The sequence below is a fragment of the Delphinus delphis genome, chromosome 14 (assembly GCF_949987515.2).
Source record: "Delphinus delphis chromosome 14, mDelDel1.2, whole genome shotgun sequence".
NCBI classification, from domain to species: Eukaryota; Metazoa; Chordata; class Mammalia; order Artiodactyla; family Delphinidae; genus Delphinus; species Delphinus delphis.
In genome coordinates, this window is record NC_082696.1 from 42,750,264 (window position 1) to 42,769,082 (window position 18,819).

An 18,819-nucleotide genomic window follows, 5' to 3' on the forward strand; every position below is an offset into this window, starting at 1 on the left:
GCACCTTATTTCATAGGAGAAACAGTCTTCCCTCAAGCCTCACGTAGTCAACTGGATGTAAAATTAAGACATAGATTGTAAAAAGAAGACAAAGAAAGAGTAATAAGAAGTAGTTGTAAGATGTCAGCTGGAAATAGGACTTTATATATACATGACTCTATCCAATTATATCACATAAAAACCCTGTTTGTGTTATATTTTAGAAAAATATCAGGATTTTTTGGTTGTAATTAACAGGAGATATAATTTTAAATGGTTTGAACCACTGGTTCTCAAACTTGGGGACACATTGGAATTACCTGGGGAATATGAAGACATACTGGAGACTGGATACCATCTCCAGAGATCAAAATTTAACAGGATGCAGACTGGGAATTGAGATGTTTAAAGAATTCCACAGGTAATTCTAATGTGTAGCAATTGAGAACAACTGATTTAAACAACGATCAAATTCACTGGCTTATGTGGCTGAAGAGTCCAAAGTTATGGCTAGCTTTAGACAAGGCTTTACACAGTGGCTCAAAGTCCCTCATTCAGTAGGACCTGGAGTGTGGTTGAAAATTTGTATTTGTAACAAATTCCCAGATGATGCTGATGTTGCTGGTCCAAGAATCAAACTTTGAGAACCACTAGAGATAAGTATATAGAAGTGAATACTTCTTGCCATTTGGGGATTTTTAGGAAACCAGTGCTTATATCAAAATTACATAGTAATAGACATACTCATATAATATTTATATTCAGTGAAAGGCAATAATCACTGAGTTTATTATTCCAAAGAGGATGTTAAAGAGAAATCTGTAGCTTAAGTGTGACATAATCACAAAGGTATCCTTAAACATGTATTTGATTTGTTTTCTTTCCATATTTTCTATTTAGGTAATTGCTCTAACTTTAGACCTTAGTGATGGGCTCCTGTATTGGTTGGTTCAAGACAGTCAGTGTATTCACCTGTACACAGCTGTTCTTCGGGGTCAGAGGTAAGTAAGATTGAAGGCAATTGGTTGAGAATAAGAGAACAACTTGCTCCTCAGTTATAAATGATAGTGCATGAGAATTCATTTATTCTTCCAATAAACATTTACTAATTTTCCACTGTGTTGCAGGCATTGTGATTGTAAGGAAAGGTAAGTTTTTAAATAACCAATTACCGTAGGATATGGTGAATACTGTGATAGGATGTAAAGAGAGTCCAGTAGAGGCACTGAGGAGAATGTCCCTCAAGAGCCCAGGAAATGGGTGGATGGGTTTTTCTGCTTCTTAATATAGTCTCCAACTATGATTATAGATTTGCCTATAACTCTTTAGTTGACGTATCTGCATGCTTTGTATTTAGTATTGTTATCTATATACTTGATTACATTGTATTTCCTTTTATTACTATAAAATATCCTCATTCATCTATGGTAATATTCTTCATCTTAAAGACCATTTTGTCTGATAGTATTAGGAAAGTCATAGCAGCTTTCTTATGCTTAGTGTTTGCAATGGTACAGCTCTTTATATCTCTTTACTTTCAATTTTCGTCTTTACATTTAAAAGGTGTCTCTTGTAAATAGCATATAAAGTTTTGCTTTTTTATGCAGTCTGACAATTTCTGCCTTTTAAGTGGGGTGTTTGATTCATTTACATTTAATATAATTATTGATATGTTGGGATTTAAGTCTACCATCTTGGTGTTTGACTTCCATTTGTCTCATCAGCTGTTCATTCCTCTGTTCTACTTCTCTGCATTTTTGAGGGTAAATAAAATACTTTTTTAGTATTCCATTTTATCTCCTCTCACAACATTTTAATTATGTGTATTTATAATTTTCTTTAGGTTGCTTTAGAGAGTAAAATATGCATTTTTAACATTAAATATCTTCAACTTACCACAGTCATATTCAAAATATTCTTACTTCATAAATGATTTTAAAACTTTATGGTGATATGTTTCCAATTATTACCCTTCACTCTTTGGGTTCTTGTTGTCATATGTTTTACTTTCATCTACACTCTAAAATCCATGTTCACTACTATTTTTAGTTTAAACAGCCAATAGTTTTTAACTTCAAGGAAACAGTTACATATCTCAAATTAAAATACAGGGCATAAAATCATTAAAGAACAGCAGTTAAAGGGAGAATTTAGAGGTCATATTATTACATAGATGAGGAAACTGAAACCACAGATGTGTATAAATTTGCCGACTGTCACATGGTAAATTAGAGAGATAGGAAAAGGTTAAAGTAAAACAAAAGGTCCTGCTCTAGGGCAGAGATTTCTAATATTGGGTTCTTGGACCCCCTAGGGAGTTCATGGAGGGCTTCAGGTGGTGTGTGAGTGCTTGGAAATTGAGCATCCATTCATTTCATCAAATTTTCAAAAGAGTCTAATCTTACAAAGACCAAGAATTTGTGCTCTATGAAGACAATGTCAAAATTACTTTTAGATTAAAAAATATATATTTTTTGGTTTATGGAAAAACTCTTAATCATAGAGACTATAAAAAAGGAGTATATGTTTATAAACCTATAATGCATACGAGCATAAACACAGCAAATCTGATTAATCATTTATTTCATATCAGCTATAACATACAGCTCTTGTTCATTTCCCAACTGTGAACCATAGAAAACTGGTTGTTCCCTTCCCTAGAAATGTAAGATACTGGCGATGTGATTGTCAAAAGAATCTGTCTGTGAGATATAGACAGTGTTCAAAGTGACAGTGTCCTGAAGGATTACGGCTCACTCTCTCTGTCTGTACATTCCAGAGGACAGGCTAGCTGGCGTTGAGAGCCCAGCTCCTCAGGTGTCCAGAAAAATCAGTACTACAGTACCAGATAGAGGAAGGAAGTTTCTCCTTTAAAAATGCATTTCCTTATCTCAAGGTTAATAATTTTCCTTGTCTGCATGCCCAGTGGAGTGCAGCAGATCTTGACAAGGTTACACAAAGGACAGGCAATTTTGCCCTCCACGTAAGACTTGCCTTTTTATCACACTGGGGGAAAAAAAAGCTGTACATAGAGACAGGGATTCCAAAGCCATCTTACAAGCAGAAAATTTTTCCTAATATATAATCAAGCTTCCTTCTTCTGCATTTTAAGTTCCTCACCTCTAGTCTAGATCAGCACTGCCCAATACAACTAATGTGAGCCACATATATAATTGCAAATTTCCTGTTGCCTCATTTTAAAAAGTAAAAGCATATAGGTAAATTATTAATGAGTTATTTGTATTCCTTTTTCATATTAATTCTTGGATAGCTTGGGTGTATTTTACATGTACTGCACATCTCATTTTGCACACTAAGTTTTCATAGGAAATACTTGATCTGCAGTTAGATTTTATAAAATTTACAATTGAAAAAGTTGATTTACGTACCCAAGTTTTTACAAAATATTTAAAGTTTTCCAGTAAATCATACATATGATTCATAATATATAAATCAAATATTAGCTTAAAATTTTAACCTAAATTAATTAAGATTAAATAACATAAAAACTCAGCTCCTCAATTGTAGTAGCCACATGTCAAGGGCTCAGTAGTCACCTGTGGCCTAGTGGTTACATTACTGGACAGTGTAGTTCTAGCATAGAGTAGAGATGAGATTAGCTGTCTGCTGTCGTTCAGCATATTCAGAACTTGACAACTGTAAGCTGCCTTTCAAACTGCTCTTCCCTTTCCTATGTACAGCCATTCCCTTTGGTTTATTAAAGAATGAATCTATTACCGACATATATATATATAATCTATAACAACATATCTGTCTTGGAGGTTGAAAAGGGCGCATCTGTCATAAAAGTTCAGGCATATTTAGTCATGTCAGGACTGAGTATATTGCTCCAAAGGAGCCTACATCCTGCTGTTCCCTCTGCCTAAAATGGTCCCCAAACCCAGTTCTCTTGGTTACTTTGTGTTCAGATTGCAAGGCTCAGCTTAAACATTGTTCTCTAAGAGTGGCTTTCTCTGACCAGACCCCATTAGGTCTCCTTGTTTAGGAGCCCACTCTACCTTTCCTTTTACAGTGCCATTCAATGGTGTAGTTATTTGCTCATTACCTGCCTATTCTGCTAGGCTGTATATTTTATGAGGGCAGGGATTGTATTTGTCTTATTTACCACTGTATTCCTAGTGGCCAACACAGAACTAGGCACCCAACATTTGCTGAACGAACGAATAAATGAGTAAGCCCTCAGTAGAGTAACCTCAGCTGACCTCTATACACAGCTCATGCTTCATGGAAGGGTTTACCTTTTAATGATTTTTTTGTTGTTGAGCTTTGATTTAAATCCAGCTCTACCTGTCTGAGGACTGAAGGGTTTGAGGTACTCATCTCCTGTAAGTGAGGAAGTTGTGCTGAAATTGCGATGAACACCAGATGGCAAGAGTTTTCCGACCAGCCCAGGAGATATTTACAGGAGAGGAGTCTTCAGCTGGAAATGAGGGGCAATCCAAGCCAGTGACAACTAAAGATCTCCAGTCTCACCCTGCAGGGAAATCTCTGCCCTGGGGACTGTTTTGGGAATGCTGAACAAACGACCTGTGAGCAAGGCTAACATGAACACATTCACAGTATCTAGGCTGCAGCAGCTCTGTGTGTGGTCCAGAAGGGCCAGCCTTCTCAGGCCAAGTGCATCCTGCTTGGTGAGCTTCTTTCCATATGGAATTAGGTTTTATATACCTCACCAAGGTTACTGGAAAGTTCTAATGAGAAGTGGAAACGACAAAGTGTAAAATTAGACAAGTGGGTGAAAGGCCAAAAGGCAAACCAGGTGCTGCCTTCACATCTGAGTAGGTATGAATAAAGACTATTTTATGAGCAAAAGGACTATGGGAATAGTACTAGTGAATATACTTTTTCTTTATAAGTCTGACACCTCTCAGGTCCTTGGAGGTAGTTTCAGTTTTCTCAAGGAAGTATTATGAAACTCTCAAAACAAAACTTTTATTTATTTTGATTTTAAGTGCCATACTTTTCTAAAGAAGGGAATGTCAACACTTTAAAAAAATTTAGAGAAATCATTTAAAAAAAGTGAAATAACTGCTCCAAAAGGCTGAGAACATTGAGATAGCTATTGTGAGAACCAGACAACTGGTGTAATTTTAGAAACAACCAAGCAGATTTTTAAAATAAAATTCCTTGTCATTGAGAAAAAAACTTTAAAAGCAGTTTAAAACAATAGTCTGTTTCCTTGAATTCCCTGGTCTGAAACGGAGCATTTGGACTAAGCTGTGGAAGTTGATAAGTATCGTTGAAGCAACAGACAGTTGTGAATAGTATAAAGTGAAGGACTAAACAACCTAGAATAAAGAATGGTGAGTAAATAAGATGACTAACCAAGAATAGGAGGAAGGCATGATGCAATGAGGAGAAACAAATCAATGGGTTGTGCCTTTGATGTACGGTAAAAAATTTTTTTTGATAAAAATCACAAGGATTTATTAAAATCTGTGTAACACTCTTGCTATTGCAATATCACATTCATAAGAAAAACCCTAGGAAATTTGCTTTCGGTATACTTCATATAAAATGTAAAAATCAACTTAATATGGAATTAAGAAGAATGACAATTATTGTTGCAAAGTATTTTCTCTTTGTTTTCAAACACACACACTCACAAACACACATTCTCTCCAGTACTTGAATGCACCAGCCCTTACCCCACTCCAGACAGAAATACTAATTGACGTCCTGTTTCAGCACTGCTGGGGACACCACCATCACAGAGTTCGCAGCCTGGAGTACTTCTGACATTTCCCAGAACACACTGATGTACTACAGTGGTCGGCTCTTCTGGATCAATGGCTTTAGGATTATTACAGCTCAGGAAATAGATCAGAGAACTAGTGTCTCTGTTTTGGAACCAGCCAAATTTAATCAGTTCACAATTATTCAGACATCCCTCAAGCCTCTGCCAGGTACGATATTTTATTCCTTCATAACCTCTCTTCTCCATACTTTCTGTTACATAAATGTTAAGGTTGGGGTTTTTTTTTCTTTAGAATTATGTTTTAAGAGGAAAAAAGGCTTTAGTAGTTTCTGTTAATTTGCTTGCAGTCATTTGACTCTTAACCCAAATTTACAGCCTGAAACAGTCAGAAAAAGATGATTTTCAGGATATGTTAAAGGAAAGAAAAATTTTGTTTTGGTTCTAATTATTAGTAATTTCTATTAATCTTCCATGTATCTGTGATAATTGATAATCCTAAATTCTTTCTTTCTCTATTGTTTCTTTCATCCCATAGGGAACTTTTCCTTTACCCCTAAGGTTATCCCAGATGCCATTCCAGAGTCTTCATTTATGATTGAAGGAAATGCTTCGAGTTTTCAAATCCTCTGGAATGCTTCCCCAGCAGTGGATTGGGGTGTAATTTTCTACAGTGTGGAATTTAGTGCTCATTCTAAGGTATGGCATTGGTTCTAGTAACTTCCATTTTTCAAACAGAGTGTACCATCTGTGTCAGCCCTGCCCACACTGATTTGCCACTTTCTTTACTTAGCCAAGCTCATCTCCCTCACTGTTCCTGTAGCATTTGATTATTAAGATTATTCCTGAGAACTCCTTTTTATAGCCAGTCTCTGACTGCTTTGTGGTTAGTGTTAACCATTGGTGTGTTAGATACACTGGTCCTCGTGGAACAACATGGAATTTACCAACATTAGTGTTTCCAAAATTGCAAGGTTTAACTTTACATGTGAACCAAAGGTTGAAGATTTTAGTTAATTAGGAATAAAAGATGTTATGATTCTCTCCCTAAGAAAATAATGTTTTGTGCTTATATTTTAGTTCCTGGCTAGTGAACAACATTCTTTACCTGTATTTACTGTGGAAGGGCTGGTGCCCTATGCCTTATTTAATCTTTCTGTCACTCCTTATACCTACTGGGGAAAGGGCCCCAAAACATCTCTATCACTCCGAGCACCTGAAACAGGTACAGGGGTTAAAATCTCTTTAAAAAAAAGACAGAATCTCACCTTCATGATCTAGAATGGATAGTTAATAACTTTTAAAAGTAACTTTCAGTTTTGCAGATGTGTTTAGATTCAATACTCTTTAATGACTCTTTGGAGATTAGAATAGCACAATTAAAATAAATCTGCATAATTTATTCCTAACGAATATCTCAAAGATTTTTTAAAGGCTGTTTCACTTGACTGTAATGATATACAGTATGTCTATAATGCAGAAACATGGTTCAGGTAATTTGTGAGATGCTTCATAAAGACAAAGGGGATTTAAGAACAGTAAAAATTTCCTGGAAGGCAGGTTTACCAGGAGGTGTTCTCACAGATGGTAACTCAGAATCTTCTGTAGGTGAATATCGATGTCTAAATTTTTTTAAAAAATGTATTTAATTTATTTATTTTTGGCTGCGTTAGGTCTTCGTTGCTGCGCGCAGGCTTTCTCTAGCTGCTGCGAGCGGGGGCTACTCTTCGTTGGGGTGAGGGGGCTTCTCACTGCGGAGGCTTCTCTTGTTGCAGAGCATGGGCTCTAGGCACGTGGGCTTCAGTAGTTGTGTCGCAGGGGCTTAGTTGTTCCGCAGCATGTGGGATCTTCCCGGACCAGGGCTCGAACCCACGTCCCCTGCATTGGCAGGCGGATTCTTAACCACTGCGCCACCAGGGAAGTCCCTCTAAATTTTTAAAAAATTTTTTCTTTGGAATATATTTTTAAAAAGGAAATTAGCCACACCTTTACGTGTGTATATCACTTTAAAGTGTACAAAGCACATTTATATATATCACTCCTTTATTAAACATTTATTACATCCCTATCATGTGTCAGAAACATCACTGTATCATTTCAGTGACCCTTAACATCATTGTATCATCTCTGTGGTAGGTAGGACAGATGTTATTATCTTGGTTATGCTAAGAGAAAATGGAAGCCTAGGAGTTGCCCAATGTAAATTAGCTAGTGAGTGGCAGGGCTGGGGCTTAATCTGGACTTTTCACTCTAGTTTCTTCAAATCTCCATTCAGTCATTTTTGCAGACACTGGCAAGTGATCTTATCATGTTGATTTAATTTATATAAACTTCCTAGCACGGGACCTGGCAGGCAGTAAGAGCTCAATAAACAGACATACGTTCACTGTTGCAATTTTGTTTTAAACTGTTAAGATTTTATCAACAATATTTATCCATGAGTCTCATAACAGGAACATAGTGGAGCCTGGGCAGGTTGTGGAGCAGTTAGCATTTGGATCCAGGTATGCTCTCTTTGAGATTGTCTTGGGATGGCAGCTTTGGCTGGCTTCTTCTGTGGAAATGGACTTGACTATCAGGGGATGCACTGGGGGCTAGGGGCCATCAACACTCTGAAATAAGGAAAAAGGATAAGATTTGGCCCTTGCCTTCGGGGAGTTTACAATATAGTTGGAAATTATTCAAATTGACAAATATTTATTAAGCATTTACTGTGCCAGTCCTTTACTAGATTTGGGGGGATTTAATAAGGAATAAGAAAAGGTGCTTTCTCTCTGACGGAGCTCATAAGACAGTAGAGAGATAAACGCAGACGCTGCTAATGATCAAAGAAATAAAGACAGTGACAACTGAGTAGCAGTGCCATAGAGTGAATAAGCAGGCTATGAAACCTTCACCTCTATCAGGCTGCCTCTCAGCATTCTTATGAGAGGGCCATACATGCAGGCTTGTATGGCTGGGGAAGGCCTTTGGGGAGTGGAAACTTTAGCTGGGCTCTAAGGCATGAAGCAAGAAGAGGTTTATCCCGTGTAAATACAATGCAAGAAGGTCTGCGGATTGGATAACGATGTGAGTGTTGAACATTACGGAGCAATGTGATTGGAGCGGCAGAGTGGGAGGGGACCTATGGAGGAATCCTAAGAAAGAAGAGGGATGTCTTGGATGGAATGACTTGGAAATCAGGCAGAGGAATTTTTCTTGATTGACAGAGAGAGAGAGAGAGAGAGAGAGAGAGAGAGAGAGAGAGAGGGAAATTAACTAAGGATTGGGAGAGGCTAAATTTCTTGATGTGGCTCCAGAATAGATGGCAACAACTAAGCCATACTCTCAGAGAGGCTTCACGGTGAGAGGGCCTAGATCCTGGATATGCTGTATTTTACACCCGGAACTGGCTGAAGGCGGGATATAGTGTCTTCCTTCCTGGTGACTGCCATTTCCGCCTCCAGAGTGAGAGTAAATACCGTATTTTATAAGGTGAACTAGCCAGCTTCCATGTACACAGACCACAGATGAGAAAGGTGTGCCTCAGTGGTAGTAAGTAGGATTTGGGTTGGAGAAAAGGAAGAGTTGCAGAAATATCAGGATAGGTTCCTGAAGAAATCTATGGAATATTCTCTCCTGAAGATCTTTAAGAAGACAGATATACCTTAACTGTCAGGAATGAGAAATATCTATTACTCAGTTGCTCTGCACCCTCATCATGAGTGGTAGAAGTTGACCTTGTATTGTTTTCTGCTCTGTGTCTCTAATTTTCAGTTCCATCAGCACCAGAGAATCCCAGAATATTTATATTACCAAGTGACAAATACCACAATAAGAATGAAGTTGTGGTGGAATTTAGGTGGAATAAGCCTAAGCACGAAAATGGTGTGTTAACAAGATTCGAAATTTTCTATCAAATATCCAACCAAAGCGACACAAACAAAACATTCAAAGACTGGATTGCTGTCAATGTCACTTCCTCAGTGATGTCTTTTCAACTTGAGGGTATGAGTCTTGAGTACAGTGTTGCCTTCCAGGTATGAGAGTGAAAACAGGGATACAGGGGTCTGAATAGTGTAGACAAAAGGTGGATTAAAGGACCAGGTTAAGAATTCTGCCGCTCTGTCAATAATTTCATGTACGCTGTGATCACAGAGGTCAAGTCAAAGGTACAGAAGGGAGAGGGGACAGCTAGGGTAAAGGACATCTTGACAATTTTCTTGCTTCCAGATTCAGAACAAACATTATTTTTTGGCCCCACCACTATAGGCCGTGTACCACACTAGGTGCTTTTATATTCATGATCTCATTTGATCCTCACACTGTGAAGCAAAAGCCATGTCCCTGGGTGTATCAGTGAGGTACCAAAGCTGCGTGGTTGGGAAGTGGTGTGCTACAGTCTAGCTTCTAGAGTCCTTTCCACTATATTACATCAACTGCTGGAAGTCATCTGGACGCCCCCAATTGCAGCTACTAAAGGAAATAAAAGCTGAGGGTCTGGGTAGTTGACATCTCACATTTATCACCTGGCTGCGGAAAGAGGAGAAAGTCGGAGAGAGTAGGAGTCAAAAGGAAAAACGACTGCCACCTATTTTGGCATTTTAAATATAATATGACATAGCTTTCCCCTTATGGTAGATAGCCTGATGATTTTCACATCGTCATTATATACCAGGTTGGTGACAAGGTTGTACATATTTAGAGTTATTTTCCATTTCATTTTGGGGAACAGAATGTTTTGGGGAGTGTTTTAGAGATTTGCAGTTTCCAGAGGATCTATTTTCCTTTTGTAAAATTCTAATTCTGTAATTATTTTGATAATATATTAGGTTTACATATACTAATCAAAACAGTTGTACATAAAAGTTAAAGATAACACACACTTCCTATTTGTTAAGAATTACGTGTGTTCCAGTTAAATAAATAGTCTGGTTAAGTGTATTTGCCTATATGTTTATATTGGTTCAAATCTCAGTCACCACAGAGCTTTGCAAAGTGATCTGCATGTATAGGCGTTGAGTTTGACTTAACACGGTCCGGTGCAAAAGTGAAGACTGATTGATATATATATGCACCATGATAAACACACACACATGCACGCACACCATACACAGATAGTAATAAACAGAATATAGTAAAAGAGATTTAATTCTAGAAGTATAATAAAAATAATCCGATGTTTCATTGATTGAGAGGGCACTTGAGCTTCTATCTTTCAAGGCCACCGTTATGGATGGCAATTTTCTTTTAGGCTATAGAACGCAGGCAAGTTTTGGAAGTGGAAATAATTATTATATAATAAGAGACATGTAATAAAAATTGTTTAAAAAAACTTTGCTGTTAGAACGCAGCTTGGCACAGTGGGAAGGAAAGCATACAGACCTCAGAAGACTTAGTTTTATGCCAGTTTCTACATGTGTCATTGCGGATAGGTTGCCTCCCCTAATTATGATCTCTGTCCAGTTTCTACTCTCAGTAGTTGTGAGGATCAAAAGAGATAATATACGTAAAAGTGGTTTGAAATGCACAACTCATTTTCAAATATAAGCGTTAATTACTATTTTCTTTTTATAAATCTTCTTTTAAAAAAGTACAGTAAATTTAGTTATCTGAAGCTTCTTGTTGATTTCATGATAAAGTGGAAGTTTACCATAATCTGTATGGTTTTGTTTCTGTTAAATGTTCCATGTAATTTAATTTTGGAAATAGCTAAAGACGTTTTATAGAAATTCAGATCTTTTGCAATAGAGGTTTGTGCCATTACTTTGTACTTTTCTGGACAAAACAATCCTACCAAAAATTGTTTGGGACAATATTTTTTCTCTTAGTAATTTTTTGTTATATACTTAGATGTGAATAACTGAACCTATTCATGATATATCTCATAATTGTGAAATGAAACATTCAATAATTTATCAGTCTCAGAACTTAACTGTTGTCACTGAGGACACTTTGAATGCACATTTTTGTATCCTTTTCTTTCTTTAGGTTCGAGTCTTCACATCCAAAGGACCTGGACCATTTTCTGACATAGTAAAGTCCAAAACATCAGGTATTTATTATCTAAAACCTGTGCAAATAACAACTAGTGATTTAAAAACATTTTTGACCCTTAGTATTCTCAGGGATACCCAAGTGCTATCTCTGAGCTGAAATTAAAGTCAAATAAAATAATCGATTTTCATCATCACCAAACACGCTTGAATAAACCTAGGCTTAGAGCACCCAGGCAGAATCATTGAGACGGGTGTAGTAAATGAGTCCAAAGGAGACTCACGGATTTCAGAATGGCCTGATGTTGAATCAAGGGATTTTGCTGAAGTTCTTTTTCTCATACACATTATCTACTTGTTTTTTGTTTTTAGAGATCAGTGCATTTCCATGCCTCATAACTTTTTTTGACAACAAGATAGTTTTGTTAGATATGGATCGAAATCAAGTTGTATGGACACTTTTGGCAGAAGGCGACGTTGGTGCCATGGGCTACACAGCTGATGACGCAGTGGCGTACTATGCTCAGGGAGACTCACTCCTCCTCCTCAACATGCACAATCAGTCCAGCTCTGAGGTATTTCGCTATGTAATTCTTCTGAAAGGAAGTGGAGTATTTGCATATCACACAACGCTGTGATGAAAATGACGAGCCAGTGGTTGAGCCATTAAGATTAGAATGGTTGAAAAGGACAGATGTTGTATATTTAGTCACAAATGAATTCAGGTTATGTTTTGTGCAGATGTGATTCAGGCTTAATTTAGCAAACAGTTCTTGGGCTTAAGGCACTGTGTTACCTGAGATAGAGGGAAAACAGAACGTCACAGTCCTTGAACAAATCCAGTCTAGTATTAGTCTAACAAGGGTAAGACAGTATGGCATGGTGATTAAGAGGGTGAGCCTTGAAACCTGACAACCTAGAATTTAATTCTGACTTTACTACATGCTAGAACTGTGACCACCAGCAACTTATTTAACCACTATGGTTGCATAGTCCCTCATCTTAGGGTGAAGATTAATGAGCTAATCCATGTAAGGCATTTAGCACAACGCCTGGAATGTGGTAGGTATTCACTGACTGTTAGCTAGTGGAGAAGACAGGCAGAAGACTGTAAGTGCTATGCTGAGGGCAGGACGCAGTGGAATCACAGAGAAAGGATGCTTCATCCAGGCTGGAGTGGTGGTGGTGGTGGTAGAGTGGAAAGACATCTTGGGTACAAATAAGATGAACCAGGTGAATGTGGGGAAAAGCTGAGGGAGCAGCAAAGTCCGGGAAACCAGAGAGCCATAGCCTGTTCGGGGAGCTGTAACTAGGAGCTTGGAATGGAGGTGGGGGTCAGGGCAGAGTAAGAGGCAGGTGGTAAAGCTGAAGAGGTGGGCAAGAGCCTAAATATAAGGGACCTTCTTTACGGTGCCAAGGAGATGAGTGTCAATTTTGAAGCCAACATCAAGCCATTCAGGAAATTTAGTGGGTCATTAACATGATCAAGTAGTGTTTTAGGAAGACCCCTCTGTTAGCAAAGAAGAGAAGGTGTGTTTTAGGAAGACCTCTCTGTTAGCAAAGAAGAGAAGGTTAAGTCTGAGGCAGTCGGGAACTATCACAGGAATCCAGACAGGAAATGTTAGGCAGGAAGTGAGAGACACCGAGGTAAGAGAGGAGAGGACAAACTCAGGAGATATTTAAAATGGGACTAATTGGCTATGGGTAGTAATGGGAGGAAGAAGTCAAGGGGCAACCACAGTTGTCGAGACTGCTCTTCAGGTGAGTGTTGGAAATCCATAAAAATATAAAATGCAGGAGAAAAGGAGGTTTGGGGGGTGGGGTGATGAATTTTGTTTTCTGAGATCATTCATTTGGAGATGTTCGGTAGGCAGTTTGATATTTGAAGCAGTAACTCAATGAGAGATCTTGCCTGAAGATGTGAATTTGTAGCTCCGGTCTATGGATTACAGTTGAAGCCATGGTAGTTGAAATTAACCAGGGAAAATATACAGTGTGAGAAGAGGACCAGTGTTACAGTGGCACACAGTCCAGAGTTACCGAGATTTTGGATTACAGAAGAGAAGTGCAGTAAATAAGAAATCGAGTGACTACAAAAAAAGTCCTCAGAGTTGAAGAAAATGAGCATTATCTTCTTGGCTGTGTTTTCTACCTGTTGTTAAGATTTTCCGAGATGCACTGGTTTTTGATATCACAATTATTACAATCGACTGGATTTCAAGGCACCTCTACTTTGTGCTGAAAGAATCACAAAATGGAATGCAAATATTTGATGTAGATCTTGAAAACAAGGTGAAGTATCCCAGGAAGCTGAAAATTTGCAACAGAAATTCAACAATAATCTCTTTTTCTGTATATCCTTTCTTAAGGTATGTGAAGCGTGAGTGTCTGTTTCTATTGTGATGAAATAGACATAGACATATTTAATGTAGTATCTTTGGTTTAATATTAGAGTCAATGTTGGGACAGTAAGATACTTAATGTTCTTGATGTTAACTTATAGTAATTCTACATATAAATGATGAGCCTACAACCACCAATATATAAAATTAATCCATACTGACAATTCCACTAACCTAAAGTTAGGTTAATTACCAGAGGGAAACCAAAGGATATTTTTATACCAGTGAATTTAATAATATCCCCAGTTGGTAAGGACAAGAAGGGGACTGAGACAGCAGCAGGAAATGAGCAGGAGATAGAAAGGAAGCATGTTTTCCATAGTAAATGCTATTCTGGGCTCATCCATCTTTAATTAATGTCCTTATGAGATTAATTTTAAGGCCTCCATTCAGCAACTGAATAGCAGTTTCTCCGGCTGAAGAGTTATATTTTGTTTGTGCCATAAGCATGGTTATAGTCTATCTTGAAACTAGATTGGTAACTAGTATTAAGAAACAGAAACAAACTTGAGAGGAAGGGAATGGAGATGGTGTTGATGAAAAGTATGCAAATATGTTTCATATTTAGAGCCAGTAATGAGCCATTTAATACAATGCCTAAGGTCATTATAGTCCAAGGCTTTCGTTGCAAACACATTTATTGAGAAATCATTGGAAAATGCTACAAACTAGACTTCTTGTGATCTCTTCCATCAGAAGGTTATTGAACACTGGGACATGTTCTTTTTAAAGGTGGCATCTGTCCCCACAATCATTAGAAATGATTGATCTTCATTAGAAACTGATATTTGCAATGATATATTTTACTCATTAAGTTGGAGTGTCCTTTTGTTCCTATAGTCGCCTGTATTGGACAGAAGTTTCTGATTTTGGATCTCAGATGTTCTACTACAGTATTATCAACCAGACCTTGCACCGAATTCTGCAACCCCCAGCCAGAAACCATCCAAATGGAAGAAGCCAATGTTCTTGCAATGTGACTGAATTCGAGTTAAGTGGAGCAATGACTATTGATACCTCTGACCTAAAGAAACCACGGATATACTTTGTCAAGGGGCAAGAGATCTGGGCAATGGATCTGGAAGGATGTCAGTGTTGGCAGGTTATCATCATGCCTGCTCTGCTTGGTAAGACACTCGTGTGTGTAGTAGATCTTCACTAATAATGGCAGCCCCTCCTGTCCCATTAAAAAGGAGTTACATTCAACCTATACTCAAAGGAATATGTGTGTGTGTGTATATATATATATATATATATATATATATATATATATATAGTATTTGCTCCAGACCGTGCCAAATGTTTTTGTAGAATTCAAGTTGTTTTCAGGTAAATTGTACATAGGCATTCACATAATTTTCTGGATCTGTGGGGGGCTTTTTTTGTTGTTATTTTATAATTAACAGTAGAACTACAACTTATTGAGCTCAACTATGTGTTCTAAGCAGGCTACTAAATGTATTATCTCATTTGATCTTCAAAACACCTCAGTGAAGTAGATACTAGTATCCACATTTTACAGATGAGGAAATTGAGGCTGAGAAAGGTAATTTGTCCAAAGGGCCATAGTTAATAGAGGAGCTGGTATCTGAAACTGAGCCTAACTACGGCATCCCTGATCTTCCCACCAGTACTCCACCCCCATGCTGATGATTTCATTGCCTCCACGTTCAGCATGACTTGGTCAATACTTGACAGGTCTATCTGTTGAAATTCACAATCTTGTGGAGGAAATATTTGAAAGTCTAAAGTCACTTGGAAGTCTTCTAATTAGGAGTAATTGCAAAAGAAAAAAAACACTCTAAATACCCCCATATATTCTTAAGGGTCTAGTCCTCACTATCCAATCACTAATCACGTGTGGTGATTTAAGTTTAAATTAATTAAAATTAAATAAAATTCAAAATTTAATTCCTCAGCCACACTAGTCACATTTTAAATGATCAAAACCCACAGCGGCTAATGGTCACTGTATTGGGCGGCACAGATGTAAAATATTTCCATCATCAAAAGTGCTACTGGGGGGCCTTCCCTGGTGGCACAGTGGTTAAGAATCCACCTGCCAGTGGAGGGGACACGGGTTCGATCCCTGGTCTGGGAAGATCTCACATGCCATGGAGCAATAAAGCTTGTGTGCCACAACTACTGAGCCCACGTGCCACAACTACTGAAGCCCACGTGCCTAGAGCCCGTGCTCCGCAACAAGAGAAGCCACCACAGTGAGAAGTCTGAGCACCGCAGCAAGGAGTGGCCCTGCACGCTCACTGCAGCTAGAGAAAGCCCATGTGCAGCAACGAAGACCCAATGCAGCCAAAAACAAACAAATAAATAAATTTATTTTTAAAAAAGTGATATTGGGTATTGCTGGTTTATATAGTAAAGTTTTGAAATTGCAAATGTGTGTGTGTCTGTGTGTTGTAACTTTATGTATGGTTTTGTTGACATACCAGCCAGAGCTTTTTTTTTAAAATTAATTAATTAATTAATTTTTGGTTGCGTTGGGTCTTCCTTGCTGCGTGTGGGCTTCCTCTAGTTGCGGCGAGTGTGGGGGGGGTCACTCTTCCTTGTGGTGCGCAGGCTTCTCATTGCTGTTCTCTCATTGTGGAGCACAGGCTCTAGGCACGCGGGCTTCAGTAGTTGTGGCACGTGGGTTCAGTAGTTGTGATGCATGGGCTTAGTTGCTCTGTGGCATGTGGGATCTTCCTGGACCAGGGCTCGAACCCATGTCCCCTGCATTGGCAGGTGGATTCTTAACTGCTGAGCCAACGGGGAAGCCCCCAGAGCCTTTTAGAAGCAATTCCAATGTACTTTCAATGGGCTTAAGAGTGGAGATAATGTTCTGAACTTCCCTTATTAGGAGAATAACTTGATTCTGTTGAATGTGTGACAAAGACCCTTTCCTTGATCAAACTTTAATTGCTTTTTTTTTTTTTATTTTGGGCCACGCCGAGTAGCTTGCTGGATCCTAGTTCCCCAACCAGGGATTAAATCCGTGCCTCCTGCAGTGGAAGCACCGAGTCCAGAGTCCTAACTATTGGACCACCAGGGAATTCCCGGATCAAACTTTAGTTACGCTCCTGTGAGCCCTTTTCTCAACTAGACCTCAAACTTGGTCTTCCCTGTCCATCCTTGCTGAGTCCAGTTTTAGCAAGAATCTTGCCAAATCAGTTTAGAGAGAATCCCTCATCTTGGTATCTGATAAAGTTCTTCACCCCCACCCTTGATGTTCTTGGCCAAAAATCCTATGAGGCCAGTTTAGCAAGAATCCCCCTCCCATTGATGTCTCCTCTTAGTAATTTTCTTGACTGCTCTCTCCCTCTGCTTGTTGGATATAACCCCCAGTTGTCTTTGTTGTATTTGGAGTTGTGCACATCTCCCTCCCCTACTGCAATATTGCAACAGCCTTGATTAAAGTCTTCCTTACCATTTAAACAAGTGTCAGAATAATTTTTCTTTAACATCTGATACACAAGAGTTATCTGTTGGGCCATTATTTTATAGCTATAGAACTAGTCAGTCTTTCATGAAGCCACAATTGAAATCCATAATCCAAAAATTAGAAAATTAAAATGACTTTAGAGATCATTTAGCTGACATAATATTGGAAGAAATCCCCTCTACCAAAACAGCCTTCTTTGAGCACCTGTTTATAAAACAATTTACTACCTTATAAGGAAGTCTGTTTAATTTTTGCACAATTCTAAACGCTAGATATTTTTCTTATGTTTAGCGGAAGTTTTCTCCCCATTCCTCTCATTCATTGGCCTGAGTTCTGACTTCTAAATTTACAAAGAATAAATCAATCACTTTCCACATGATAGCGACTCAACTATGTGGGAACAGCTGCCAGAGCCCATGCTAAGCACTTCCGTTAGAGGAAAAAATTCAAGTATCTCTAAGTACCCCTTAGGTGGTATGACTTCTAGATCTTTCTTTGCCCTATTCACCCTCCTGAGGTTTCGCTCTAGCTGCTTAGTTCTCTTAAATGTTGTCCCATAAGGACTCACTGTACTTTCAGTATGTTCTGTTCAGCACAGAGGGCCTGTGACTTCCTAGGTCTTCTTTTACTGCAGCTAAAAGTGACATCAGGTCTTTGGGCTGCCTGCCATTTGAAGAACCCATAGTCTTTTTCATGTTAACTATTATTAAGCCAGAATTTCTTTCATTCCTTATTTACAGTTTTAATTTTAACCTTGAATTTAGGATGTTATATTTGTTGCTATTAAATTTCAATCCATTTCACGATTCTGTTGTGATATTTTTGAATAAGTCAGAGACTGAATGTACTAGTGACAGTAAGAATCATGTATTATCTGCAAATTTGATAAATCTGTTTATTATGCATTCATTCTAAATCATTGATAAATATACTGAGCAAGGCGCTGAGCCCTGTGCCTCAGCTAATACCTCCCTTCAGTTGGTGTTGTTTGGGGTGGAATCACACAGGTAAGCTTTAAATCCTGGCTCTGCCCTTGATGAACTTTGTGGCCTTGAGGGGAATTATTTAACCCCTCGAAGCCTCAGTTTCCACTTATACAAAATGAGACTAATAATCATAGTATTTGCTTTGTTGGCTTGATATGGAGCTAAAGTGAGAAAATATCTGTAAAATCCTTAGGCTAAGGACATTAAGGTATTATTTTTTCATATTGAAATAACAGAAAGATTCAAAATTTCTCAGTTATGCTATAGAAAAAGGATTTCACATATTGCTTAGAGCAGAAAATGTCAGATATGTATTTTGTTC

The 18,819-nt window shown here is 38.2% G+C and overlaps 1 protein-coding gene across 2 annotated transcripts in view; it reads left to right on the top strand.

Annotated features, from left to right (window-relative positions):
* Positions 1-18,819, top strand: part of ROS1 (ROS proto-oncogene 1, receptor tyrosine kinase) — a 112,535-nt gene that overhangs the window by 44,303 nt on the left and 49,413 nt on the right. Inside the window, exons 18-27 of one of the 2 annotated variants that reach the window (XM_060030557.1) lie at positions 880-980; positions 5,689-5,906; positions 6,234-6,394; positions 6,776-6,920; positions 9,452-9,714; positions 11,666-11,729; positions 12,043-12,245; positions 13,834-14,039; positions 14,913-15,199; positions 15,654-15,656. In XM_060030557.1, coding sequence (XP_059886540.1) covers positions 880-980; positions 5,689-5,906; positions 6,234-6,394; positions 6,776-6,920; positions 9,452-9,714; positions 11,666-11,729; positions 12,043-12,245; positions 13,834-14,039; positions 14,913-15,199; positions 15,654-15,656 — 1,651 coding nt within the window. The remainder of the gene's footprint in view (positions 1-879; positions 981-5,688; positions 5,907-6,233; positions 6,395-6,775; positions 6,921-9,451; positions 9,715-11,665; positions 11,730-12,042; positions 12,246-13,833; positions 14,040-14,912; positions 15,200-15,653; positions 15,657-18,819) is intronic. The other variant, XM_060030556.1, reaches the window with a different exon arrangement.